Raw genomic sequence first — 10,890 nt, forward strand, 5'->3', positions numbered from 1 at the left:
CAAACTTCTGCTATATCAGATCAATGAGATCATGCAGCGCGGCGCACACTAAAGCACGTTGAGCAGATATGCACATAGTGGTGGCAGATCGATCGTGAAGAAAGACGGCACGACACGACACAAAGTTGAATGAAATCAAGGGTGCCGATGATACCACAGGCGGCCCAGACGCATTGAGTTTTTCTCACTGTTTTCTGCATCCGTACCGTTCCTCTCCTTTTCTTCATGCTCTGACTGATCGGAGTAAATAAAATAAATGATTTTATAACCTAACCTAGCCTCTTGACTCTTTATTTATTTCACACCCCATTACAAGGACGTTTATCTCTCATATACACATCTTGTAATTAATTAGTCAACACAACTAATTATGCTTATCCGTGGACTTATCAGAGAATTTATGGGTTGGTCAAATTTGTGAAAGATAAGAGTTACCTAAAGGGCCTTTTTTATTCACATCTCTATTCATCCTCAACTAAAGACTTACACAATTTGCAGAATCTTTCGTTTGCAGGAACTTTTTGATTTGACCTTCTACCCAGTTCCATTTGAAGGTTGTGATCCGAAATTCTTAGTCTACGAATGGGGAAACCATTCTCTTGAGTGAGAAATCCATGCGCACGACAACTGCTGCTTGGTTACGAGACGCGTCAGGCTAGGCGCGAAAAACCACGAGAAAGTAAAGTACCAACCAACGCATCCGTATAGGCTACAGTGCAGCTGCTGCTGACCCAGTGACAGTCACCTAGTTTGACCCTGTTGACCTAGATATATTTACAATACAGAGTAGGTGCATACGGTGTGAGTTGATGCTTCAAACAGCTAAAATACTGGCTGGGACTAGGATTGCTCCTGAGCCTCCAGGTAACAGAAATTGTTTTCCTTTTCAAATCGATGATCATATTTGGTTGATTATGTTATTGAAATACAGACATTTGTAATATAATTCAACCGACATTAATTACAACGCTGTTCAGCGTCACAGTCGCGTATAGTGTTCAGTGTAGAGGAATGTACATATACCACATCATCAGCAACTCCAAGCCCCAGTGTTTTGTCACAGTTTCTGTTTAATACACCAGACACGTTTCTAGTCGTAGAATTTTAAGAGGGACGCCGCGGTAACTATCCTGCCGTAGGGTGGTAAACTGAACGGTGAAGTCAGTTTTAGCTCATGACTTTTGACTTTCATATATATGATGTCACACACACAGTGCTCTCTTCTCGGAACTGCTAAGAGAGAGAGCCAGAAAGCCGGGGTAACTGGTCGTTTCGGCTTGTCGAACTTGGGCCATTGTTTTTCAGTTCTTGCTACCTCTTTCAACCGCGGCGATCATATTCGTATGCGTAACCTTTGCCTTCGGACCCGCAGCTACTTGGCGACTGCCGTGGTAACTGATAATGATGTCGCATACATATCCATAGTGATAGAGACATATGAACTGACGGCATGTAGTTTTACCCGGACTTCGTGCGTGTAATAAATCAACAATACCAACAGCAGTAGCTTCAAATCATATAATGTATGCCTTAGATAAACCGAATTATTTTTTTATTTGTCAATACTTGCAGCTGTATCTACTCTGTCCAAGGTTTCCGAGTTGACCTCGCCCTAAATACATCTAGTGTGTTGTCCTAGTTTCTGGACATTCTGCCCAAGTCAGCTATACCACGGAAATACTCAACCCAGACCATGGCTATGCATTCAAATTCACAAAATACTGGAATCATAGAATCTGATTTCCTATAGAAGTATGTTGATCAGTCCGAAACATTTCTACCTATATCCACAATCCTATATATTTATCAAAAGTAAACTGACATGTCAGCACTTTTTGACAGGTTCTTTGTAAACAAATATATCATATCATCTTGTCATTTTAATCTTGAAATCTAGAAGGGAGACACCCTTTTTGGAAATGTACCTTTCAAACTTGTTCAAAGTCTTTTGTGTAAATTTCAGGAAAATGCGATATTTCCATGTTTTGTTGCATTTCTACATGAAAATAAAAGACATTGGGGGAAGACTTAATTACCCAACAGTAGTCTGCCAACTTAATATATTAATTGGACTTCTAAAATTGATTAGAAAGGCAAGATTACTAATCTGAAATAAAAAAATCAGTGAAATAAATCTGATAACAGTAGTATGTTGATTTGTTGAGGATGTTAAATACATAATTAACATAAGTTGGAATATTGCACAGGATCCATCCACAAACCTTATATCTAGCACTGTGTTCAGATTTTTAACTAAAGATAAAACAACTCATCTGAAAGAAAATAGATTTCCTTATTAAAAGGAAATTTTGCGCAAAAATTTGAAACTTTACATGGTGCAGTACCATCATTGATTAAGACTCCCAGTATGCGCTGATTTGCAGTTTCTAAATTCATTGATTTACTGATGCGTAAAAACGATGACATTTCGTTTCATTTCAACTTTTTGAAGAGAGAAATGGCGGAAAATATTGATCCAGTTCCTAGTGAACAAAACCAGTTAAGAAGAGAGCAAGAGGATGACATGACACCGGAAACATGGAATGAAAGATGGAAGCAAGGAAGAGCGGGATTTCATATCAACCATGTTTCTGAGTGAGTCAAAGAGGAATTATATCACAAAGGTCAAATGGTTATTCCATTACTAAGGCTAGAAAGTGATAATGTACTTGACTGGAAAAACAGTGAAATATAAACAATTGCGGTGCCTGTGGTCAACATGATACTAGACGGTATCTATACTATGATGATCACATGATAATCCAAATTTCTCCAAAGGGTGATTTTTAGGGGTGGGCCACCCCCCGTCTTTGGAGCAGTCTATTCATATGTTAATAACTGTGCAAAAAATTTCACAACAAAGGAATATGCAAATTATACATTATTATGTAAACTGACCGCCCCTCTATTGTCCCAAGCTGTTGAACACACTGAATAGACCCTTATTGTCTTGCTGCTTGTGATCAAACTTATTGCCAAAGTAAAACCTTTGTACTTGTGTTTTCTTCATGACAGTTTTGGATGTATTTCTGAAAAACCTAAATAAAATGACAACAAATATGTAACTACATCATAACCTGTAAATCAATGATATATTTAAGGTAGTAGGTGCCTCAAAAGTGAAAAACTTCAACTTTTACTCAAACTTTCCTCAAGGAATATTTTTACCATTCTCTTTCAAAATCAAGAATAAAAATTTGGGGTCACCGTGCAAATTTTGGGACTAGAGAAACAAATTACTGAAGATTTACCGATATTAGAAATTCAAAATGGCCGCCATCCCTGTGTTAACTCTATGGCGAAAAATAAAAATTCCAACTTTCAAAAACTGAGATGGTGAAATGTTTTCACACACCAAGAGCTTTAAAATGATCCCCACCCAACAAGTGGTAGATCAGAAAAGATTTGAAAAAGTTTGAGAGTCTTAATACCAGTCCCAGAAGGGCATTCTACCTTAACCCTTTCACTACCATGGTTTGTCCCAAATCCATTGTTTTCTATGGTAAAGTTGGACCTGTACACAGGGAACTGGGGGTGAAAGGGTTAAAGCCAAATGAAATGGCAAATGAGCATCTCTCTTTGTAGCATATGTTGATTTTGCTTCCGGAAAGTTTTAATGGAATCATTTGATTTCAATACTTTTTGAAGTGCTGTAAGTAGTTTTCATGTAGGGATAACTGGCAGTGAATGCTTTTAATATTTCTTTTGTTAAATCACTTTCCTTTTTCTCCAGTATGATGAAAGATCAAAAAGATTTATTGACAAATGGAAGAGAAGGGATTTCTGTGTTCTTTCCAATGTGTGGTAAATCATTCGATATGAAATGGTGAGTTGCAATGCCAAGTGATTGATGCTGACACATATTAGAATACAATCTACATGTATATTCTAATGCTAAACAACTGAAATGAAATGCAAGTTGGTTATACATTCCTACAAGTTTTGTGGAGTGGATTGATAAAAAAATGGGGGGTCACCATGCAAATTTTGATACTAGACAAACAAATTACCCAAGATTTTCTGATATTTGAAATTCAAAATGGCTGCCATCCTTATGTTAACTCAATTTAGAAAAATAAAATTTTCAATGGGAAGTACTAAGATAGTAAAAAAAATTTTCTTACACAAAGAGCTTCAGAATGATCCCCACAAGTGGTAGATCAGAGAAAAAAATTGAAAAAGTTTGAGAGTCCTAATATCTGTCCCCAAGGCACATTCCACCTTAAAGGACTGTGGTTCTGCTCTCTAATCTCAGATAATTGTTTTATAAATAATCTCCATGATTGTAATTAATTAGTTCTCTATAAACCCAAAGTTTCCCCAATATCTGAAAACCCTATGTTTTAGTGTTGTCATAACATTCTATGCCAGTTCAGCCCTATTTTAGCAATCATGGTGTAGTACTATTTCACTTCAGGTGGTGTTAGCTCCTGTCTAATTAGAACAACTATTTTCATTAATACTTTACACACTGATAAAGTGTACCGTAATTACCATTTCAATGCATTCTGTGTTTGATCAGCGTAATTTACTCCTAGTTTTGATCTCATACAGGTTAGCTGATCTTGGATACAAGATTATTGGTGTTGAATATTCTGAAATAGCGATCACGTCTTTCTTCCAAGAACAGAAAATAGATTATACAACACAACCTGTTGACAGAATGAGTAACTGTACACTCTATAAGGTATGTTAATTACATCATCATAGATCACAGTGACGCTGCCTCAAAGTCAACAGCTTTCAATACATTAAATTTCTGATTAATAGTAAGCTTAAAAAACAATGAATCAGGATAAACTGTGATCTCTGAAAAACCTGAAAGCTGCAAATATATCCACCTTTCTGTCTGAATCTGCTGTTAGTATAAATAATAAATAGCAAACACTTTTAAATGATTGAAATGCTTCCTTTTTCAAAGTGAGTGAAAATTATTAATGACTAAATTTGTACAAATAGCAAGTTTGAAGACTAACATACTAACTTCATTTTCAGAGTTTGGATGAAAGAATCAAAATTTATCAATGTGATATCTTTAAGATTTCAAGGTGAGCTTATACATTGCGAAATTAAATAATGTCCAACATATCTGGCTTTTTTTCATGCAGCGCAATCTTTCAGATTAAATTTTTATTGGGCTGTTCTCATTATCATCTATTATTATAGACCTGCATCTGTAACCTATGGAGTTTGATTGTACAGTAAGTTGTGGTATTAGAGGATGCGGATTCCAATAGGTCGTAAGGCAGAGTCCAACAACTTTGACATAAAGTACAGAAACTTTCAGTCAGGTTATTGAATGCCATTTGACCTTTGACCTCATAACGCCTTTTCATCAACACAGGGAAAACACCAGAACATTTTACATTTTTACAAACATTACACATCTTATCATTTAGTAATTCATGTAGTGAATGATGCTCAGTGCTCAGAATGTGTGAATTTGGGTGAAGTTTTGCTGCTGATCTAAAATTTCTACCACATACGTGCACTGCACTGCGTGGGTTAGCAGATGCGCTGATGTGAATGCATTCCCAGTGTTCTCATAGTTGCATGAGACAAGTGAGCATCCTAAAAATGCGTTACTTTTGACTTTTTCTGCTAAATTGGACTAAAAAGGTGTTTAATAACAAGGTTATTCACAAAATCTAGAATTTATGTCCTCTTACATTGTGCACTTCACAATTGTCCTTGACATTACGCATCGTGGACAATACCTACGCTGCACTATGTATTCAGTGGACACAAATTGCGGCACTTTGTGAATAATCTTATTTGTCAATAAAAAATTGTTGACCAAATAGAATTCTTTTGGACAAAGAAATACTTTTTATGCATAAATTGGGACAAAGAATTACCAGATAGTCAGATTGAATATATTTGCTTTGATGACATATCAACATAACCATTAATTATTTATACAATAAATAAAATGATAAATGATTTTTCTGCACAATTTAATTGACCTACCGGTATTATTTCTCAGATTTTGAAGCGTTGTCATTTTCATTTACAAATTTTGCATTTAAATCTGGTGTTTTTACAGTGAAATAACTGGTCAAGTTGATGCAATATGGGACAGGGGTGCTTTTAATGCCATAATGTACAAAGAAAGACGGAAGTAAGTAAAATTTAATGAGATAACACCTTTCCACATTTTAGTAAATGTATTGATGATACTTTGATTTGAGAATGGATACTCTGACTGGTACAAAGAACGTATATTTTTTCTGTTTTGTGCTGCATCAAATTTCAACTGTGTATGCAATGAGATTATACAGTACAACTTTTCCTGTTGAGATCATATCATTGCATAGAAAATAGTCAGTATAAAGATTGATGGACAATTAAAGTGTGAATTTACGGTAAACATGAGACAATATATCTTCAATTGCAGAAAATCGCCCTTCAATAAAACAAACTTTCCTTATCCTGTACCATATTGTCCATATTAATTTGACTATGACATTTTCATACATATTAAATACACATATTTAAGTGCTCCAGACTCCAGTATTAAATTTTCTAATGTTTGTACAGTACCGGTACTATTCTATCAGACCCTGACAATGATTTCACAGTCTTTCTAGTCAGGAAAATGTTGAAGTTTATGTCAGATTCCATTTCAAGTTAAGCTGTACAAATAATATCAGTTCATACAGGTCAGTATTTTGACAATATCCAGTATTACTTCATTAACATTTGCAATCCAATTGAAATTTTGGCGGATCCAAAATAATTGTCCTTTTGGGAATAGTTTTGGCCGTGTCCGCACTTATCCCCACTTACCAGTACCAGACTTAGGGCCGACGTAAATTTACTGTCCTTTGTGACATCTGACCTGTCGAAGTTCAAAATGGTGCATTTGAATAATGGCATGCTGTTTCTTCTGTTCATGATTTTCCTGTGTTTTTTAAGCACAAGAAGGGCAAATATGACAACCACTCGCCCTTTTAATCATTGGAAACATCTTCACTATTTATTGGACGAGCGTAGGGTATATGTACAACAGCAATGCAGGAGAAATAACCAGTGGGTGGCATTTTTGACATTGTTGTTATAACCAATGCATCTCTTGCGTGCAAATGTGAATCGAATGACATGGTCTCGCTTGTGGAGCAAACATTGGTAGGAAGATATAGTTCTGCTTACAAGGATGATAAAGACTGGAATGAAAACTTTCGATAAGTGTAAACTTAAGTTTCAGACGCTGTTTGTTTTGTGTGAATAGGGTGACTAGTTCAACTTCAATCAACTGGTCAACTGGGACCAGGGCTGACGCAACGTGTCCACACACGAGAATTTACGTTGGCCCAAATTTTGTGTCGGCCCTGAACTCCCCTTCTTACCGGGACCAAACTACTTCGGCCCAAGGCCGACGCAGTGTGTCCACATTGATTATCTTACGTCAGCCCGGGCCCAGCACCGGTGCTACACCAACACAAAGTGGTCAATCTGAATGACACATATGATTTTGCATTCTTTTGGGATCATTTACACTCAGATGCCAAGATCCATATGGTAATATAATATTTGCTTAGTTCTCTGAAAAATGATATTATGTGTCTCTCTTTGTCATCCACACAGGTATGGTGAAATGATACTACCGATGATGAAAGCAGACACAAGATATCTTTTGCTAACATCAATCTATGACAAATCACAGATGACAGGTATACAGCTAGAAAATTTACCACTATATTGTTCCATTTACACATGATTGCTGTCTTTGATGGCTTGCCAGGCTCTGTACAAGCTAGAAAATTTACCACTATATTGTTCCATGTACACATGATTGCTGTCTTTGATGGCTTGCCAGGCTCTGTACAGACTCCTTTTTTCCCAAAACATCCATCACTCCATCATTCCAATGCCAATATGTCCAACACTGGTGCTGATTGTTTTTGGTTTCATATTTCTTTGCTCCACCGTGTACTTCCTTCTACAGTTCTCACAATTGAACTCTTGGGTATTTACAGTGTTTGACTTCATAATGGTGATTCCTTCTCGGTTAGTAAACTTGTCATCGTACACTAATCAATAATTTAAAAATTCATTTTAATTTGGCCATGGTTTTCAAAGTCAAGTGTGAAGACTGCCTTAGAAGAAGTGCAAGATTCTTTAACCATCTCTGTTGTTAAACATTTTAAAGCGTAACGTCACTTAGGTCACTGAAGATTACAACTTTTGTGTACATATATAATATATACACTTCAAGTGTTGAAAAGCTGATCATATAATATTAAGAAGTGCAGTGTAAGCACAAAAAAGTGAGGACTGCAGTTCAGTACAATCTGATTTGTTCCATTTTTAACCTTTTTTTGAACATTTTTTTGTCATTGCAGCACCACCCCAGTGTATCCCCATTGAAGAAGTGTTAGAGATATTTGGTAAGTAGTAACTGATCAGATCCAGACATCTAGACATGTGAAAATGGCCAGAAGAAACGGAACAGATGGCTCTCTCTCTCTCTCTCTCTCTCCTCTCTCTCTCTCTCTCTATATATATATAAGGTCAAGGAGCATCAACTCCAGGATACAGTGTTCTTCACAACAAACTAAAATTTATTGTCCGACATTTTGTGGCCTTATAGTAATTCTACTTCATCAGAGTTAAAAACTGAAATGAACAGATAACAAAGAGGAAAATAAAACAGAAAACTGAGCTGAAGTTATAAAGTGAAAATCTAAAAAGTGTTCTCAGAGATAACTGAACCATAAACTCTTTCCATGGGTTTATTATACCACACGCAGAGTTGATGAACAATGTAAAATTACTCACTTGTTGACTGTCAAGATGGTAATGAACTGAACCAACAAAAACAGCGGCGGATATGCTTTTAAGTAATTAACACCTACAAGCTACAAGCTGATGTATGCTTTAAGTCTGGTTATTTTTCTTTTTTGTAATTCTTGATTTCTTTGTAGGTGCCAGATGCACAGTGCAGAAGATAGCAGAGTACGATGACGAAAGAGACATATTCAAGAAAAAGGGATTAAAATGGATTAAAATTCATGTTCATCTTCTCACACTGAAGATAAAGATCTGACAAATCCTTGTAAAGTGTGCGCCTTTAATAGAAGATTATCAAGATTTCGGCATAATTCCGTGTAAAAGACTTTTGGACAGGATGAGTTTGTGGACAGATATGATACATACAAGCATTTTGGAAGATTTTTTAACAAAATTTACTTCCACAAGTAATAGTTTTCCAGTACAGACAAGTAGATCGGTAACTGCTGTCCACTGTGTTATCAACAGTGGAGTTACTGATAGTGTTCTGCATGAATGTTTTAATTTATCCTATGTGAGAAATAAACTAACTGGGTTACTCCTATTCTGTGTAATGTAATCAGAGACAGATCCTTGTGCTTCTGTAGACGATGAACTGACTTTGATACAGTTTCATCCTGTTGCTTTGAGAAAGTGAGTTATCGAGCATACATTTTGGACATCTTTTAACCCTTATGACCAGACTTTGTTTATTAGACCTACCCCTATATAAAGGGGTTTAGGCCTGGAAGGGTTTAGAAGTGTATTTTATACTGGATTGTCAGTGCTCTTACAAAAATAACTTTAAATATTATCCAACAAAGAAACTCACAGCCTGGAAACTTCAGAAGAGCTTACAGAAGGCAGTTCATATTTTTTCGGTCAAAACTTTGGTATTTAATCTGTTTATTAATTTTGTCAAATTTCCTACAATTCCATTGCCCTTACAATAGAAAAATAAAGAAAGAGTTGCAGTAAGAAATTGCACTTTTTTCCTTGTGACAAGGGACTATAGTGATTGAACTGAACATTTAGAAGCTAGCACACACACACACACACAACCCCCACCTCCCATCCATGCACTTGAGGAACTCGACCCTTTCTGCCTTTCGTCTATGGAATATTCTATTCCTAGAAAGATGTATTTCAATACATAAGTCTTGTTATGATAGAAACTTTCCATTTGGGCAAAAAACTTTCCACTTGGGCCACAAAGTTGAGAAGCTTTCACTTTATTTGGAGTAGGCATGCAACCTGAATATATTGATCTGACTGCTGATTAGCCCTTTGAGTGCTAGTTTCTCCCACCAAAATTTTTGTGCAATATTTTACCACTTTTTTAGGATTTTTCCTGTAATTCTTTTAATAATTTTAGACCAAACGGCTAGCACTTTTCATAGGCTACAATTTTTGATCAAAATTTAGGTAAATTTCCGAAAAAATTTGTTTTGGCTATATTTCATAAAGGCAATAAAAGCTGACTTGGTCACTCAAAGGATAACAATAACTTTATGGTGTAACAACACACTTTGGGAAGTTTGATAGAGCAGCAAGTTACAAAAAGTATTCACCTTATACAATAAGCTCTCTCTGGTATACCAAATGAGAGTCAAAAATCAAACATTACACTCCATAACACTCCATAATGTATATTCTCATCGTCGTTGTACTGCAGCTGCAATACTAGGGCACATTCTTTGTGATTTTTTTAACCTTTGCTCCCTTTCAAGGGTAATCTTGGCATGATGACGTCACAGGGTTCAAGGGCTTAAATCACCATATGACATCATAGGTCATCAGGAGTGACAGACAGTTCATGCATGTAGGTCCCTATAGGAGAGTTTTAAAGAGTAGAACACTGTAGATACGTAGGGAGAATTATGGGGTGAATTGTTACTCAATGACGTACTTTGGTATGGTTACTACTACTTTACTACTACTACTACTACTACATAATATTATACTAATATATTGGGTTAGATTGGGTTCTTAGATAGCGCAAATATCCACAAGTTCATGTGATCAAGGCGCTTTACAATTATTATTACCCCTGGTCATTGGACCTAATATGATACCACTCAACTCCCTGGGGAGCAAAAACAGCTCACATGTGCAGCC

At 36.2% G+C, this 10,890-nt stretch overlaps 1 protein-coding gene across 2 annotated transcripts; it reads left to right on the forward strand.

Moving 5' to 3' along the window:
* The first annotated feature begins 724 nt into the window (after positions 1–724).
* LOC139133924 (probable thiopurine S-methyltransferase) lies at positions 725–9,754 on the forward strand. Of its 2 annotated transcripts, XM_070700718.1 has the most exons (9): positions 725–864; positions 2,453–2,595; positions 3,734–3,826; positions 4,555–4,687; positions 4,996–5,048; positions 6,047–6,121; positions 7,588–7,673; positions 8,346–8,390; positions 8,928–9,754. In XM_070700718.1, exons 2-9 carry the CDS (start codon positions 2,459–2,461, stop codon positions 9,047–9,049), a joined length of 744 nt encoding a protein of 247 aa, XP_070556819.1. In that variant the 5' UTR covers positions 725–864; positions 2,453–2,458; the 3' UTR covers positions 9,050–9,754. The 2 variants fall into 2 exon arrangements, with proteins under 2 accessions (XP_070556819.1, XP_070556820.1); XM_070700719.1 differs by lacking the exon at positions 3,734–3,826.
* The last annotated feature ends 1,136 nt before the right edge of the window (positions 9,755–10,890 follow it).

This window comes from Ptychodera flava, chromosome 5, assembly GCF_041260155.1.
Source record: "Ptychodera flava strain L36383 chromosome 5, AS_Pfla_20210202, whole genome shotgun sequence".
Lineage (NCBI taxonomy): Eukaryota > Metazoa > Hemichordata > Enteropneusta > Ptychoderidae > Ptychodera > Ptychodera flava.

Coding starts and splice junctions, on each gene's coding strand:
- LOC139133924 (XM_070700718.1), top strand. CDS start 2,459: ATGGCGGAAAATATTGATCCAGTTCCTAGTGAACAAAACCAGTTAAGA. Junction 4,688..4,995: donor GTAACTGTACACTCTATAAG/GTATGTTAATTA, acceptor CTTCATTTTCAG/AGTTTGGATGAAAGAATCAA. Junction 8,391..8,927: donor AGAAGTGTTAGAGATATTTG/GTAAGTAGTAAC, acceptor ATTTCTTTGTAG/GTGCCAGATGCACAGTGCAG.